Source organism: Caretta caretta, chromosome 23 (genome assembly GCF_965140235.1).
Source record: "Caretta caretta isolate rCarCar2 chromosome 23, rCarCar1.hap1, whole genome shotgun sequence".
Taxonomy (NCBI): Eukaryota; Metazoa; Chordata; order Testudines; family Cheloniidae; genus Caretta; species Caretta caretta.
Genome location: NC_134228.1, coordinates 4,726,307 through 4,744,309, shown reverse-complemented (window position 1 = coordinate 4,744,309; position 18,003 = coordinate 4,726,307). Strand labels below are relative to the sequence as shown.

The window sequence follows — 18,003 nt, the reverse complement described above, 5'->3', positions numbered from 1 at the left end:
GTGGACCCCTCCCTACTCACACATCCGGCCAGACGTGGCCTTATTTAAATAGCTGCTTCTGAAGGCTCAGGGGGGCTGGCTAAGGGGCTGTGCAGCCTTGGACCGGGTGGTTAAAGCTAAGCCAAGGCAATGGGAACCCAAAGCTGTGGCCACTAATGGATTGTGTGAAATGAGCAACAGCTGGCCAGGTCAGAAGGGAGGCCGGAGCTCGGCTCAGCTGTGCTGATTGTAGTGAGGCATATGGGGTAGCAAGCAGGGTGTGTTCGGGTCCTGCCCTGCAGCCAGCCAGTGGGCTCATAGCTGCTGTCAGCCTCTGGGGCTGGCAGTGCAGGACATTTCATCGCCCCTGCACAATGGTCTGATGATGGTCTGTGGTAGGTAGGCCGAGATCCCCTTTTGGGCCCGGGCCCCGGTGGGCGCTTGGAGATGGGACAGGGCACCTGGGTCCTCCCATAGCACTGTGAAAGGATCAAACCATTGGGATGATTATTGATTAGGTGTATTACAGTAGCATGTAGGTGCTCCAGTCACAGACCAGCCCCTCCCCCCCCACACCCCCACCCTATGGTGCTAGACATTGTACACTTTTCTTCCTATTAGGTGTATTACGGTAGCATCTAGGCCACCCAGTCAGAGTCCAGGACCCCATTGTGCCAAGCGCTGTACATTTGTATTGCTATTAGGTGTATTACGGTAGCACCTAGGCACCCCAGTCAGAGTCCAGGACCCCATTGTGCCAAGTGCTGTACATTTGTATTGCTATTAGGTGTATTACGGTAGCACCTAGGCACCCCAGTCAGAGTCCAGGACCCCATTGTGCCAAGCGCTGTACATTTGTATTGCTATTAGGTGTATTACGGTAGCACCTAGGAGCCCCAATTATGGGCCAGGATCCCATTGTGCCGGGCGCTGTACAAATACGGAACAAAAAGTCGGTTCTAAGTGTAAGACGGGTGACACCAGGTGGACACAGACAGACAGGAGATCGCCGTTAGATTTCCCAAGCTGCAGCTTTCAGCGGCGGCTTTGGTCCCAGCTTGGCTTTCCCACCCACTGTCCCCGCTTCCCCCCCCTCCGGAATTGAGTTGTCGTCTTTGCAAAGCCAGGCAGGCGATGGCCAGCTCTGGCAATCGAGTCACTTCGCTGGGGCACAGAGCGTGTAGAAGAAAGCCTATTGCGATGGCGAGCTAATCCCATCGGCACTGATAGCTTGGTCCTGCCGGTGCCCGGCCCGAGTGAGCTGCATAGTAAATGTGTTCTCTCTCTGTCTCTCTCTTCTCTTCTCAGTCTCTGGACGGGTTTGTGTTTGCACTAAACCAAGAGGGGAAGTTTCTTTACATCTCCGAGACGGTGTCTATTTACCTCGGGCTCTCGCAGGTAGGAGCGATGCGAGCTGTGTACTAACATGAATAATGGATACGCGCTGGAAATAAATTCCAATCAGGTGGCCAGACCGTGCGTCGGCTTAAAATGCATGAGCAACGTGACCCGGTGGGCTGCAGTGAGAATCACAAGGTGACGATCTGCCGGGCCCGGTGCATCAGTGGCTGGAAAGGTGCCTCCCGTTTCACCGCTGAGCAACAGTGTTACGCCCAGCAACCCGACTCCCGTTGAGGCCAATGGCAGATCTCTCGTTGACTTCAGTGAGAGCAAGATCCAGATTGTGACTGTCTAATGGAAACAGACAGGATCGAGGTGGTCTAGTGGTTAGAGCACAGGGCTGGGAGTCAGGACTCCTGGGTTCTATTCCTGGGGCTAGTGGTTAGAGCACAGGGCTGGGAGTCAGGACTCCTGGGTTCTATTCCTGCAGCTGGGGTTAGAGCACAGGATTAGTGGCCAGGACTCCTGGGTTCTATTCCTGGGGCTGATAGCCCGGACTTCTGGGTTCTATTCCTGGGGCTGAGAAGGGAGTGGAGTCTAGTGGTGGGGCAGGTGGTAGTGGAGACAGAACTCTTCTGCTGACTTTCTCGGTGACTGTGGACTGCTCTATGCCTCAGTTTCCCCATCTGTGAAATGGGGATAATGATACCAACCTCCTTTGAAACATAGTTGAGATCTGCAGCTGGAAAGTGCTGAGTAGTCAGACTAGCGTAAGGTCTGAATTGTCTTGTATTGGGGGCTGGATGTGCTAATGGGCTCCCACTGGTCAGAGCCAGGGGAGGCCTAGATGTAGAGGGGTTTGCTCCAGGGCAATCAGACGTCTCCTGTTCCCCCACCCTGCAGAGGGATCCTTGGGGCACGTCACCAGTCTGAGTATCTGATGGGAACTACAGCAGGTCGGAAAATTGATTTTCTGCACTGGGAGAAATGTTGAGATTTCTGTTTATTTTTTTCCCATCCCTCATCGGGAGGAAAAGCCAAAATTTCAAAATTTTTCGTGAAATGAAATTCCTCCTCCCCACCCAACTTTCACATTGGGCCAATCAAAGCATTTCATTTTGATTTATATATATAAAAGCAATTTTTGAAATGACAAGTCAGTTTCTATAGGAAAAATCAAAACTTTTTATGGGCGTTTTTTTATATGATTTTGCAAAATATTTCTGTTTTGTCAAAACAGCCCCCCCATGGGGCAGATCGGGGGCGTGGCTGGAGTGCATTGCCCTGTGGCTCTTCTCTGCCCCCCCAGGTCCCATAGGGGGTGGATCAGGGGTGTGGCTGGAGTGCACTGCGCTTTGACTATTCTCTGTCCCCCAGGGTCCATGGGGAGCAGAACATGAGTTAGAGCAGCCCTGAAGCTGCTCTAGGTGACACTGGGAGCCAGGCACAGAATATGGGGAGCACAAAGGGGGCTTAAAGCCACCTCCCCCTACCCTTGTCCCCAAGTGCAGAGGTGGAATAACTCAGCATCAGGCCCAAAGCCTTTTGGGCAGGGATGGGCACAACCTACACTGTTTAGACCCGGCACATGTTCAGGTCCAGATGTCCCAGCTCCATGGTGGTTCAGCCCCATCTCTGCATTCAGGGGTAAGGATCTTCCCCAAGCTCTGACCCTGGCCTAGCAGCCAGAAGCAGAACCCCCTTCTATCCCTGGCCAAACCTGATAATACTCACCCCGCCCTGGCACCTTGATCTGCCCCCTCTATGAAGCCAGTGGAGACAGACCACACGATGCAAATCAGCTCTTGGAGGGCTTAGGGCTCATCCAGGACACCCCCCCCCGACCCACCCGGGCCCTCCGCCACGCAGATGCCATTTTAGCACCAAGTCTCTTTGCACAAAAGAGGCAGGAGTTCCCCCCACCACGTCCCCAGCAAAGCCAGGACACGCATGGTAACAGCCTTGCCGCGGATCCTTAGCAAACACCGGGGCTTTGTCTTAGCTGAGTTTCACTTGCACCTCCCCTTCTCCTCGTCTGTCGCTGCGTCTCTTGGCCCTCGCCGCATGAATAGTGAATAGCAGTAATTATCTCGGCAACAAATGAGGGCTCTCTTACACGTGTTGCCTTATGACTGGTGATTGCGTTAAAGGCTGGAGTGACTACGGCTGGTGTGCGTCGGGGGGTGGGGGGGAGCACCCGGGCAGAGGGACACTGAACTGAGCCACCTTTGTCTAAATGCCCTGGTGAATTCTCAGTGATGGACTTCAGGTACACACACACACACACACACACACACAGAGCAGGGCTCAGCCCTTCCAGCAAAGGGCAGAAGAGCCACACACACAGAGAGCAGGGCCCACCCCCTCCAGCAGGGACACACACACATATGCGCGTCGAAAATGCTTCAGATCGGTCGGTTACTTTGATCTCTCAGGTTGCCCGGCAGGGGAAGGGGCAGGGATCAGATCTGGGTTCAGTTCCCTGCGCTGCCCCAGATGAGCTGCGTGAATTCAGGCTGCTCGGTCAGCGTCAAGGGGCCTTAATGTGGTGGAATTCCACGTGGTGCGGGGGGGGCTGCACCAGTTGGTGGAAGGACCCTGCGCCCAGCCCCCTGGTGTAGGGCGTGGATTGGGGGCATGGCCAGAGTGCACTGAACTGTACCTATTTTCTGCCCCCCAGGGCCCATGGGGGGTGGATCAGGAGCATGACTGGGGTGGACTGTGCTGTGACTATTCTCTGTCGACCCTGAGCCATCAGGGCAGCTCAGCAAATGAGCCAAGACTCCTGGGTTCTCATCCCAGCTCTAGGAGGGGAAGTGGGGATCTAATGGTTTGAATGGGGAAGTGGGGGAACTGAGAGTCAAAACTCCTGGATTCTATCCCCAGTGCTGACACCTCGGACACCCCTTCTGCGTGCCTCAGTTTCCTCTCCTATAAAATGGGATAACTGGGCAGGTTGGCTGTGTGGTTAAATACCCGTGATGCGCTTTGAGACCTTAACGGTGACGTCTGACCATTAACCCCAACTGGAGCCGAGTATCTGGAAAGCCGACCCCCACCCCCAGTCCCCCAACCCACGCGCAGCCCAAACACCTCAGCCCTGGTCCCACGCTGTCTCACCCTCCCTTCCATAATGCAGCACGGTGTTCTGTACCTCCATTTTTCTTTCCCTTTCCGTTCTAATCGCTGTAGGGGAAACGTGGAGTTGAAAGGCACAGCCTGGGCTCAGAGCCCTGTGCTGAGCAAAGGAAAGGATCAATCCATCGATCGGGCGGGCTGCAGGCTCCCACCGCTGCCCCCTGGCACCTCCCCACCAGCTCTCTGCCTTTCCCATTGTTCTCTTGTTGTCAAGATGAAGAACAGAGAAACTTCAAAGATGTTCTTCAGCTCTTTTCTTGTGCTTTGGAACAATAGCTCCTGTCAGACAGAGCCCGTCAGACCGGTGTCCGGCCCGACTTCCTGCATTCTGCTGGTCTCCGGAGAGTACATCCCTCCCGGCCTTAGTATGCGGGGAGCGCTCAGTCCCCAGCCCGGATGCAGCAAACCTAACTTGGTTCAGTGTCAGGGGGAGGAAGGGATTGCAGCTGTTGAAACAGCCCCTGATGGAGAAACTGAGGCACAGGGTGGGGCGATCACCCAAGGTCGTCCAGTGAACAAGAGATGAGGATAGGACCCAGGCACCTTGCCTTGAGTTCTCTCTCGTCCCTCACCATTACAGGTGCTGTGAGTCCTGGCTGCCAGTCCCTCCTGTTCTACCAACTAGACAACTGTCCTCGCTGTGACTTGGAAATAAAACCAGGAAGCCTTACGCCCAGCCCCCTTTGCTCTCCCCACTAGACACTCCCCCCCAACCCTCTGGAGTTGGGCACAGAACCCAGCTCTCTCTGCTCTAACCACGAGACTCCACTCCTGCCCCAGAGTTGGGCACAGAACCCGGGCGGTCCTGACTCTCAGCCACCCCCCGCCCCACTCTAACCACCTCTAACCACTAGATTTCACTTCCATCCCGGAGCAGGCAAGAGAAGCCAGCTTCATCACTGGGTTCTGCTGGTGGCTCATTGCAGGAAAAGGACGGTGGGGGCCATGGCGAGCTGACCGGTTGCATGGTGCAAGCTCTGCCTCGTTAGTAGCTACTAAAATTGCATTTGCTGCTCTCCCAGGATCGCTTCACCACAGGAGGGGCCACGCGCAAGGGGACCGGGGGCTGTTCCCATCCGTGCTGGGGTCCAGTGCATGGGGCATGGGAGAAACGAACCCCAAAGATCCCCAAGTATGTTCCCCCTCTGCTCCCTCTCCCGCACCTGGGCCCCTACTCAGCCACCGATGATCCAGGAGCTTTGCCCTGTCCATGACAGTGGGCCTCCTCCGGGTCTCCCTTGGAACGCTCCCTCTCCATGGGGGTGGGGGAAACAGGGGAGACCCACTTACCCATTGTAGCTCCTGGCCAGGGTACAGGAGACAGCATCTTGCAGCAGTGCCCTGTGCAGGGATAGCGCCTCCTCTCCCGGGTGAGGAGCTCCGGCCACGTCCCTGGCAGCTCCCGCTGGAGGTGAGTTTAGCACAGCTGGGCACCTGTGTGCGGGGGAAAGCCCCTGTGGAGCAACCACCACCTGGACACTGGGCTCTTCGTCTCGTCTTGGCTGTCATGCAGTTATTGCTGTTGCAGTTGCCACGTGGCTGCATGTCAGTGCTGGGTGAGCGATGCCTGTATAAACAGCTGCCACGCCCCACCCCAGAGGTGGCTGCATGTCAGTGCTGGGTGAGCGATGCCTGTATAAACAGCTGCCACACCCCACCCCAGAGGTGGCTGCATGTCAGTGCTGGGTGAGCGATGCCTGTATAAACAGCTGCCACGCCCCACCCCAGAGGTGGCTGCATGTCAGTGCTGGGTGAGCAATGCCTATATAAACAGCTGCCACACCCCACCCCAGAGGTGGCTGCATGTCAGTGCTGGGTGAGCGATGCCTGTATAACAGCTGCCATACTCCACCCCCGTGGTGGGTGATTTGATTCCCATCCCAGTCTGTCAGATGTTTTGGGATCTTTGAATACAGTATGCATTAGAAATAGACGAGATGACAAGGGAATTATGCATGATGCTCTGTACCTGGCCTAATGGTTAGAGCAGGCATGAGGGAGACTGGGAGTCAGGACTCCTGGGTTCTATTCCCATTGCAAGAAGGGGAGTGTTGTCCACTGGTTAGGGCAGCAGGACTCCTGGGCTCTCCTGTCTCTAAGAGGGAGTGTGGTGCAAAGCCTTGTTTAGGGGACTGACAGTGAGGACACATAATTAGTTGTAGTAAGATAGTGCCCAGAGGCCCCTGACTGAGCTCAGGGCTCCGTTGTGATGGTGCTGCACAGACCCCAGCTGAGATCAGGACCCCATTGTGCCGGGTGCTGCATAGACACAGCGTGAGACAGTCCCTGCCCTGAAGAGGTCACAGCCCAAAGGGTAGGAGGAGAAACTGAGGCATGGAGCAGGGAAGGGACTTTCCCCAGGTCATACAACAGGACTCTTGCATTCTGCCCCTGGTTCTGGGAAGGAAGTGGGGTCTGGTGGTTAAAGTAGGGGGCAGGGAGTCAGGACTCCAGGGATTTTCCATGCCTGATTCTGCCACTGACTCACTGCATAGCCTTAGGTGCCTTCCCCGCTCAGTGAAAGAGGGTTAAGTACTTTGAGAGTCTCTGGCCCATGCATGGAGGGCACCAAGGAACCTGGCTGGGGCATAGTTTAAGCTCCTTAGGGCCTCCGTGCCTGAGTCAGATCGCAGGCGCTTTTAATGCATCCCCAGCGAGCACTGCAGACCCGGAGCCAACCCCAGGCAAGGAGAAGGCAGCCTTTGATACCACAGTCAGTGCTGATGGAGAGGACCTTGCCGCAGGCTTTCGGGGCCGGGGAGGGGGGTGCCTTATGGCTCTGAGGCAAGGAATTGGATTGGGGCTGCTGGGACTTCATCCCAGTGCTGTATTATCCAGCCTCATTCATGGAGGGGAATCTCTCATCCCTCCCCCCGACACACACACTGTCCAGCTCCCCTTCTTCTCCCCCCCCCCCATCTCCCTCCTGGAAAGATCTCTTTGTCTTCAGCCCTTTTTCTTTCTTTCTTTCTTTCTTTCTTTCTTTCTTTCTTTCTTTCTTTCTTTCCCCTCCACGCTCTCCCCGGGCCCCCAGCTGGAAAGATAAACCCCTCCTCATCTGCCCTGTGCCCAATCCCCTTTAGCTGGCAGAAGCCTCTGGGTTTGCAGTAGTCAGGCCTTGTGCTGCCAGCTGGGGAGACAGCGTGGGCTAGTGGCTAACACACAGGCCTGGGAGCCCTTGGCTGAGTCCCTGCGCCTCACCTCCCCTGAGTGTGAAAACGAGAGCAGGCTGCTGCCCCTAGGCGTGCCGCTCTCTAGGCTCTTCTGTGGCTCCCATTTCGGTGGCTTCTGGGCGCCTCCGATGAGGAACCGTGACCACGGCAATCTCTCTCCTGCCCTTCCCTGCAGGCACGAAGGCGGCATGAGACTGAATTCCTCAAGTGCTTTGAGATCTTGGTGGCAAAACGGCAAAGGGGCCAGCTGCAGCCATGGTCACTGGCTCAGGATGCCTAGCCTTTGCCCTTCATAGATGTTAATTAATCCTTGTGACCCTCCCCCCCCCGGGCAAGTTATTATCCTTCCCTATTTCAGGGTAAACTGAGGCACGCAGCGACAACGCGACATGCACCGGCTTCCCTTCTCCAAATCTGTGGCAGAACCCAGGAATCCCAGCTCACTGTGACCTCCTGTAGCCACTAGAGCACACTCCCCTCCCAGAGCTGGGGACGGAACCCAGGTGTCCGGCGTCCCTGCTGTAACCACTAGACCCACTCTCCTCCCAGCGTGGAGAATATTATGAGATTTTAGAAGCCATGGTTGTGGACTAAGATGAGATTGTGCTAGGTGCAATATGTGTTTTTTTGCTATTAGATATATTACGGTAGTGGCTAGGCACCCCACTCATGGACTAAGACCCCCATTGTGCTGGGCACCATATGTTTTTATTGCTATTAGGTGTATTATGGTCGTGCCCAGCAGCCCCAGTCATAGACTAAGACCCCCCCCCCCATTGTGCTAGGCGTTGTACATTTTAGTGGGATTAGGTGTACTGCGGTAGCACTTGGGAGCCCCAGTGACAGGCTAAGACCCCATTGCGCTAGGTGCGGTACGAACACAAAGGCAGCCCCTAGACGAGCCCATGAGTCCTGTTTCCCCCCCGCCCCGTTCTATCCTACTAGGCCATGATGCCTGTGGGCTCGCCCCCCTCCCCATGTGTAGCACACCGTTCCCGAGGGTGGTGGTGGTCTCCTACGCAGCGTTGCTCCTTAGCCCATCTCCAGCCGCCGCCTTGGCCGCCCAGGCTTGCTCCTTTCCGCTTTTGATGAGGCTCAGCCCTTCGGAAAGCCCCTGAACCCTGGAGGCGAAGAAAATAGCCTGGCATGATTATTTATTGATCCTCCCTCTTCATTATGTGGTGGGAAACGTTAACCCGAAGCGCTGACCTTAAGTATTCCAACGGGACGCCGCTGCCCTCGGGCAGGCTGGCACGGTGATGAGGACGCTGCCCCTTCCTTTGCAGGCGGCTCGGAGGTCACGCCGGCTGACCTCGCTCTGGCTGGGGCAGTGGGCGCGTGTCTGGGGGCGGCGGGGAGGGGGGCTTTTAGAACAGGCTCTCCGTCCAGAGGTTTATTGCATTAGCCGAGGCTCAGCCCTGTGTGATTGGTGAGAGCGAGGGCTGGTTGACAGGAGAGGGGGCAGGCAGCTGTGTCTCTCTGGGACCACTGAGGCATTCCTGCTTGGTATTCTCGCCTCACAAGGGGGCACCTGGTCCATGCCCTGCTGGGCTTGTGCCCTCGCCAACACCCCCGTGGGTGTTGAGCAATCCACGCCTAGGTAACACAGGATCTCCTGAAGCATCGGGTCCCATCCCTGCCATCGCAGGCCAGCCCATCTGATCAGCCCAGGCAGAAATGTATCACGCTCCATCAGCTACCTAGCAGACGTGCCAAATCCGCGGGAAAAACGCCGAAATCGGGCTTGTTTTTGGCTTAATTGGCTTGTGAGTTGCTAGTTGGCTAGTTTTTGGCTTGTAGCTTGTGGCTTCTTCTTTTTTTGGATCGGCTACCAGCAAGCAGGGGCAAGGAGGGGAGCGAGTCAGGGGGTGCACAGCGGGCCCACCACAGTCCCAGGCTGCACGCTGCGGGGGGGGGGGGACTAGTCACATAGAGTGTTGGGGTGTTTAGGGAGTGGCTTGTTTTGAAATAGGATGAGCTTGATTTTTGGCTTATTGTGGAAGTCGGGGGTGCTTATTCACCATGTGAAAGGTGGCAACTGTGCTAACTAGTTAGGTTATTTGCCCCCTCTCGGGGGGGTGGAGGGGGGGGCTGTCTCCCAGTCAGCTAGCTGGGGCTTTTAATTACATCCCTGGCAAGCCTTCCAGCGCTCAGCCCAGGGGAGGAGAAGCCTGCCTGTGATACAACAGCATGTTCCGATCGAGGGGACCTTGCCGGGGTTCACCCTCCTCCCTCGCCCCTGTGGCTGGATCCCATTATTAGTTATTCAGACAGTGGTAGTGCCTAGGAGCCGCGGTCATGACCAGACCACCATTGTGCTAGGGGCTGTACAGACACAGAACAAAGAGACAATCTGATCTCTCTCCTCTCTGATGGCTGTCTGGAAGGGCAGCACCAGGGCCTGGCTTAGAAAGGTGGGGAGGGGAGGCGCCAGGTGACAGCCAAGGGCTGGTTGGGTCTGTCAGCTGGCTTGGTGTTAGGCGCATCGGGCATGAGTCCTGCAAGGGGGTGGTCCCAGGTGCTGGGATCCCGGAGGGGAATGGCCCCAGCTAGCTTCTCTCTCTCCCCAAACAGGGGAGCCCAGCTCTGACACCCCCCACCCGTCTCTGTTGCCTTTTAGGTGGAGCTGACGGGCAGCAGCGTCTTTGACTACATCCATCCTGGAGATCACCCTGAGGTCGCCGAGCAACTGGGGCTCAAGCTGCCTTTCGATGCTGTCGGCTCCCCGCCGGAGAGCCAGAAACCTCCAGGCCTCACTGGGGCCAGCTCTTCCTCCTCCTGCTCCTCCTCCCTGAACGAGGCCTCTGAGCCAGGTAAAGCAGCTTCTCTTGCTTGGCCGGAAACAGCTTGTGGACCCATCCCCTACCCCCAACCCTCTGCCTCTGCCCCAGAGCTGCGACAAGAACCTGGCAGTCCCAAATGCCTAGTCCCCCCTGCTCTAACCACTACACCACACTCCCATCCCACCAGGAATAGAACCCAGGAGTCCTGATTCTCAGTCCACCCTGCTCTAACCACTAGACCCCGCTCCTGTCCCAGAGCATGGGGTGGAACCCGGGAGTCCTGACACCCTGCTCTCTCTGCTCTAACCACTGGAATCCCCAGCCTCTCTCCCTTTGCCTCCCCCCTCTTCCTTTCTCCTTTCCCCAGTCCCTCTCTCCCCTTTCCTCTCTCTTCCTCCTTTCTTTTCCTCTTCTCTCTCTCTCTCTTCCCAACCCCTTTCCCCTCCTTTTGTCCCCCCCACACTCCACTCCCTGAGCCTTGGATTTCCCAGCCCTTTGTCACCTTCATGTGTGAGCTGCTTCCCCGGGGAGGGTAGGAGACCAGACTCTGTTTTGGCTGCTTATTCCCTCAGTCTCACCTGGCCCCCGCCAGCCGCCTTCACCCAGGCGTTGTCAGTGTCCGTCCCCCCAGTCCCTTCCCTGCACACCCACAACCACCAGGGTCTTGCGGGGGAGCCGGCATCCAGGAGACTGGTGGGTGGCGAGAAATGAAAGGCAATCTTCAGTCGCCTTCCATCTCATTTGATATCCGTCTGCTTGGCTTTTATCTGGGGAACCTTTAAAAGATTTATACGAAGCAGGAGCGTAAAAGAGAATGAGATATAAAGCTCAGCCTGGAGCGCGCTCTGCCTCCCTAGATGGAAAGCAGACAGCGGCCCGTCCTCTGCATTGCTGGGGGAGTGCAGATTGGTGCAGGTGTTGGGGGGGAGAGACGTGTGTTCCTGCGGGGGAGGGAGTTCTGCTGGGCATGGGTGCCATTCTTAAGGGGGGTGGGGAATTGCAAGCCACAGAGCTGAGGGGCACACGGTCTTAGCAAAACTGCTGCTCCAAAATTGCAATAGATTGGCAGGTGTTTGCATACAGGGGTCCTGGCGGGGAATGGCGGAATTGGGTTTCGAAGGGATCTGTTCCCACAGGGTTGGGCATGTGGGGGTTTGGGGGCTTGGTGGATTATTTCGAGATCAGGGAGATGATCCGATAGGGCCAGTTAAACCAAAGAGTCCCCAGCATAAGAGCCAGGAGGTGACCAAGGCTGGGGGCTGGGCGAGAGATGTAGCAGCGGAGTGGTTTACGCTGGGGCCTCTCCCCTTGTGGGGTGGATGACAGTCATCGGGATGGGGGCCAGGGGCAAGTGCCACACCGAAGTGGGGCACAAGGGAGCGCGGGATAAGCGGGTTGCAGGAGTGACGCCTGAGAGGCTGTACAAGATGACCCAGCCCCTGCCCCAGCAGGAAAACAGGTTCCTCCCTGATCCTCGCAGGAAGCCACCTGCTTTTTGATTCAGGCCTCATGCCTCCAGGGCCAGCCTCCCTCAGTTATTTGAGGGCCAGCCTCGCTCTGACAAAGGCCACGCCCCTCATGGTAATTCGCCGGAGCCCCAGGTGGATGGCCATGCCCCCCTCGCACTGTGTGGGGGGCTGGGTGTCTGAACCATGACACTGATCGCCCTGTGTCTGTCTCAGATCCTGCCAGCTCCCACGCGCCCCCCAAGCATGACGCCCTGGAACGATCCTTCTTCGTCCGTATGAAATCCACCTTGACCAAGAGAGGGCTGCACGTGAAGACTTCTGGCTACAAGGTAAAGGGGCCTGAGGGAGTGATCTGCTGCATGTAGTGGCCTTAAATGCCAAAACCCTTGTGTTGGGGGGGCACACACCTCGTCCTCAGTGTCTTCCTACTGAGGCTGATGGTGTGGGGGTGATCAGATCTGAGCTCCTTGCTCCCAAAGACCTGATTGATCAATTGCAATGCAAATGCCCAAAGCCTCCCTCCTTCCCTACTAGCTGATCACCTCTACTGAGCCTGGGTCATTTTCTCATGTTCAGACCTCCCTGCAGGCCCTGCCCCTGATGCTTCCTCCCAGCTGAGGCTGTGCTCTGCTGCCCAGGGTCCAAGCTGTGAATGGTTGGTGCCAGCCTTTCCTTCTCTCCCCTTCCCTCCCTGTGGCTGGCAGCTCTGCAATGGAGCAAAAGTTCAAAGGAATCCAGGAGTCCATGGCCGCTGGATCGGCGCGAGCAGGAGGCACCTTGTGTCAGGAATCAAGACCTGCAGCAGAGCCGGTCCTGAGGGCAGCTGGTCTGGAGTAGGTTGCCTGATTGGCTGACTCCTGCTCTAACCACTAGGCATGACTGCCCATATCCCGCTCTCTGACCCCTAGCTCCCTTTGACTCATTCCCAGCATGGCCTTGGCGTTAGGGGCCCAGACTCTCGGGCAGTGGTACAGCACGGGGATGCTGTCTCAGTGGATAAATGTTCCCCGCCCGTACACAACTCTCTCTCTTTCTCTCCGACCCCCCGCTCCCCACCACCACACACAGGTGATTCATGTCACTGGCCGTCTCCGCCCCCGCCTGCCGTCCTTCTCCCACGCCCATTCGGTCCTCAGCCGAGTCCTGGGGCTGGTGGCCCTGGCCCACACGTTGCCGCCTTCCACGCTCAGTGAGGTGCGCATCGAATGCCACATGTTTGTGTTCCGGGTCAACATGGACCTGCAGATCGTGTACTGTGAGAGCAGGTGGGTTCAGGGGCAGGGGGCTGGGTCTGGAGTGACTCGGTTGGTGCCAGATTCTGCGCACAGCCACCCGGGGGTAAATCTAGAGTCATTGCAGTGGGTGTCACAGATAAAGTTGGCCTGTGCCTTTTATTTTGGCCTCAGGTTAATACCTGATACAGCCTTGTATTCTGGGATTCTCTCTCGCCCCGCTACAAGGGATCTGTTCCGTTTCAGGCCCGAACTGGTGTGAAGCCACCATCGCCCCATTGGCGTTGATGGGGCCAGATCCCCAGCTGGCGTGGATCTTACAGTCAATAGGGCCAGACCCCCAGCTAGTGTCAACTGGAATCAGTGGAGCTGCGCCAATTTACCCACACTCGGGATCTGGCCCCTACCATCCAATAGCATCCTGGTGCATGCCAGGTCGCCACCCCTTCCTAGCCAGTCTCTATGCCGGGACGGGGGACAGTGGCGTTCAGCTGGTCCACCCTTTCCCATCTCGCTCTGCTTCTCCCTGCCTTTATAACTCCCTGCCTCTCCTCCGCCCACAGGATCAGCGATTATATGGACCTGTGCCCCTCGGAGCTGGTAGGGAAAAGCTGTTACCAGTTTATCCATGGTGAGGATGTGGAAGGAATCCGGCAGAGCCACCTGGACTGTAAGCATCCTAGTTACGGTCCCCTGCTCTGGTTTGCCCCAGCTCATCCTCTCTTTGGGGTGAAGGGTCCATGCCATGTCGGTGGGGATAGGCATATAAAGGGACGTTTCAGAACCCAGCGGGCAGGGCTCTCTGCTGGATTTCCTAGCTTGTAAAATTCATCAGCTGGAGGCAGGAAGTGCTGTGGGAATGAGGCAGTGGGCACCCAGGAGACCAGCTTCGTGTTCCAGATGTGCCACAGATCCCCTAGCATGCGTCACTTAAAAAAAAAATCTCAGTGCCTCAGTTTCCCCCATCTGTACAATGAGGTTACTCATCCTTCCTTGGTCTGTTTCGACTGTCAGCTTTTCTGGGTGGGGACTGTCTCTCCCTGGGTGTGTGGGTCCAGCCCCTAGCACACCATGGTGCCCTGCTCTCAGTTAGTGCTACCGTGACACACAGCAAGTTGTGCCGGCGTGCGGGATGCCGCCGGGTTCCTAGTGCAAAGGAAAGTTGTGTCCCCATCCTCTCCTGGGATACTTGCTGAATTGTCTCTGCCAATGGATTCTCCTCCCCCGTCACTGCCTCTGCAGGAGATGCCCCTGCCCTCTCCCTCTTTGTCATTTGCATATTTTTGTTCCGCTTGGGTAAAGCTGCCTGCCCCGATCTGGGTCTAAGCTGCTTCTCTCCAGTGTCGGGAGCAGCTCCAAAGACCAAGTTGTCTCTGTGGCTGCTTGTTGAAGTCTGGCTATGTCAGGTTTGCTTTGAGAAGGGTTCTGTTCCTGCCTCCCTGTTTGTCCCTCCTGCGTGGGGTGCTCTCCCTGGCGACGGGGCCAGCCGTGCTGCATGCACTCTGTCCATAGCTGGATTTCCTCCAGGCGGGCATGTGGCACTGTCTGTCCAGCAAGAGGTGCCATCAGACCTGTCCTTTCCCCAGCAGACCTGATGTGCTGAATCCCCGGAAAGTCTTGCTGAGCCTCAAGGGTCTTCGTAAACTGCAAACTGTCCCAATGGCTAAGTACTCATTTAAAACTTGACACCGTATTTCCAGTCTGAATGTGTCTAGCTTCAATTTCCAGCCATTGGATCATGTTAGACCTTCCTCTGCCAGACTGAAGAGCCCCCAGGTAGATACTGATAGGCTGGAATCAAGTCACCCCTTCACCTTCTCTTTGTTAAGTTAAATAGCTTGAGCTCCTTGAGTCTTATCACTATACGGCAGGTTTTCGGATCTTTTAATCATTTTCGTGGCTCTTCTTTGACCCCTCTCCAATTTATCAGCCTCCTTCTTGAACTGTGGGCCCCAGAACTGGACACAGGATTCCAGAAGCAGACGCACCGGTGCCAAACACAGACATAAGATAACCTCTCTGCTCCTATCTGAGATGCCCCTTTTTTATACATCCCAGGTTCGCATTAGATCTTTTGGCCCCAGTGTCGCACTGCGACTGCATGTTCAGCCGATTATCCAAATGTTTTTCGGAGCCACTGCTTCCAAAGGCTAGACTCCCCTATCCTGTAAGGACGGCCAACAGTCTTTGTTCCCAGGTGTATCCATTGACATTTAGCCATGTTAAAACACATGGTGTTTGCTGGTGCCCCGTTTACCAAGTGATCCAGATCGCTCTGTATCAGCGACTTGGCCTCTTCGTTATTTACCACTCCACCAATTTTTGTGTCATTTCAGTGGTGATTTTCATGTTTTCTTCCAGGTCAGTGATAAAAATGTGAAATAGTGTAGGGCCAAGAACTGATCCCTGTGGGACCTCACTGGAAAGACATCTGTTGGATGTGGGTTTCCTGTTTACAGTGACATTTTGAGATCTATCAATTAGCCAGATTTAATCCATGTAACGTGTGCCATGTTAAACTAGGGGTTGATAGTTCCTTACCCAGTGCTGATCTGGCTTTGGAGAAGTCCAAGCAGGCACCCAGGAATGGGCTGTGGATCAGCAAGGGGGTGCAAGAGACCTAGGGGAATATTGCAACCCCTTGTCTCCAGGGATGGATTTGGTCCGTGTGGTGTGTCTGAACGATGCACTAGCAGGCAATGGTTATGCCCCTGGGCAGGTGGGCTGATAGCAATGCTACTAAGCTAAGGAGTGTTGGGTTTGCTCAGTTCTTGGATGGGTGCCCTCTCAGGATCACTCAGGACGCCACAGGGAATAGTGCTCATGGCAAGTTAGGGAGCATGCTGCTCTCACTTGATGCTGACCTCAATGCCCCAGTGCGGTGCTGTAGGAAAGTGTTGTAGGAAGCGGCTGATAACTTTAAGGAGCGCTGACCCCGTTGCCCCAGTGCGGTGCTAGGGGGCGCTGTGCTGCTGGGGCTGCCATGAGTGACACAGCAGGGGGCACTCTCTCCTCTGAGTCAGTGCTGACCCCAACATGGTACTAGGGGGGCTCTCCCTTTGCAGTCAGGGCTGGCCTTGCTGGTGGCGTTGCCACCTTTCAAATTGGATCCTGACCCCTTGTGATCATTAAAGATTCTCCGAACATCCCTGTCAGAATCCGAGCATTTAACCCCTGCTTGTCCAGGCGAGATCCCAACCCTGGAGATTAAATCCCTGCTCCCTAAACCACTCCCCTCCTGCTCCAGTTTCAACTGGACGCAGGATTCTTTCTACACTTCCTGGCCTAAACTGCAGGGCAGATGTTCAAACAGCTGCTGCATCCCACCTTAGAGAGGGAGCAGCTGGACTCGGGCCTTTATATGCAGCATGAAAGCTGCTTTGGATGAAAGGTGCAATCCGTTATTAATCATAACTAGCCCTTAACCTGTCAAACCTTTGAGCCGGGCCCCGGCGTGTATTATGGAGTCAGATAGCTTCAAAAGCCAGAAGGGACCACTGTGAGCATAGAAATGTCGGGCTGGAAGGGACCTCAAGAGGTCATCACGTCCAGCCCCCTGCACTGAGGCAGGATCAAGTAAACTTAGACCAGCCCTGACAGTCTGGTCTTAAAAACCTCCAACGACGGGGAGTCCACAACCTCCCTTGGACGCCTGTTCCAGAGCTTAACTCCCCCGAGAGTTCAAACGTTGGTCCTGATATCTCACCTAAATCTCCCTCGCTGCAGATTAAGCCCATTATGTCTTGTCCTATCTCCAGTGCACATGGAGAGCAAGTGATCATCATCCTCTTTATAACAGCCCTTAACATATTTGGTCGTCTACTCTGACCTCCTGTCTAACACGGGCCATAGGAATGCCCTGAATTAATTCCGGTTTGAACTAGCGCAGATCTCTTATATAAAAAACGTCCAATCTTCACTGAACACTTGCCAGTGATGGGGAATCCACCGTGGCCCTTGGTCAATTGCACCAATGGTTAATTACTCTCACTGTTAAAAACTGACACCTTATTTCCAGTCTGAATTTGTCTAGCTTCCACTTCCAGCCATTGGATTGTGTTAGTCATTCCTCTGCTAGACTGAAGAGCCCATGATCACATATTTTTCCCCGTATGGTTACTGATAGGCTGGGATCAAGTAACCCTTTGACCTTCTCTTTGTTAACCTACACAGATTGAGCTCTTGGAGAATCTCACTATCAGGCAGGTTTTCCAATCTTTTTTATCATTCTCGTGACTCTTCTCTGACCCCTCTCCAGTTGATCAACCTCCAGCTTGAACTGGGGACATCAGCACTGGAGAGAGATGAAAGGGGCCACAGAGACATCCGAGATGATGACAAGCTGGATAAACCATTAAGAAGCCCTGGCTGTGATAAGTGGGACTATACCTTTCCTGGGATCGTGGGGAGGGTAAAAGCCCCTTTCTTGGCTCGCTGTGCTCATGATAGAGGGGAAGGGGTGGGGCCTGGCAGCCTTCAGCTGACAAACTTCTTTTTCAATTAGTGTTGAAAAAAGGCCAGGTCGTGACCCGATATTACCGCTGGCTGCAGAAGAATGGGGGCTTTGTGTGGATTCAGTCGTGTGCCACCATCTCGGTCAATATCAAGAACCCCAGCGAGAGGAATATGGTCTGGGTCAATTACATCCTCAGGTGAGAGCACATGGTTGTGTTGTAACAAATCAGCAAGCCACCGAAGAGGGGCGTTGCTGGATAAGACGCTCCTGCTCCAAAAGCTCGGGCAGCTGCTGCCTGCTGAGCTCCGGGGCAATCCCCATTCACTGCTGACTTCGTAGGGTCTAGGACACCCAGGTGAGCTGTTCTGAGTTCATCCAGGAGAGGGCAATGCTGTGTGCGCAGGCTGTCGGAGGATCCCAAAGCACTGTATG

General features: G+C 55.5%; 1 protein-coding gene across 4 annotated transcripts in view; it reads left to right on the top strand.

Annotated features, from left to right (window-relative positions):
- Positions 1-18,003, top strand: part of NPAS1 (neuronal PAS domain protein 1) — a 98,183-nt gene that overhangs the window by 65,386 nt on the left and 14,794 nt on the right. For 3 of the 4 annotated variants that reach the window (XM_048833163.2, XM_075122384.1, XM_048833166.2), the window contains 6 exons: positions 1,288-1,377; positions 10,252-10,444; positions 12,097-12,212; positions 12,952-13,148; positions 13,679-13,785; positions 17,620-17,767. In XM_048833163.2, the coding sequence (XP_048689120.2) occupies positions 1,288-1,377; positions 10,252-10,444; positions 12,097-12,212; positions 12,952-13,148; positions 13,679-13,785; positions 17,620-17,767 (851 nt within the window). The remainder of the gene's footprint in view (positions 1-1,287; positions 1,378-10,251; positions 10,445-12,096; positions 12,213-12,951; positions 13,149-13,678; positions 13,786-17,619; positions 17,768-18,003) is intronic. The other variant, XM_048833167.2, reaches the window with a different exon arrangement.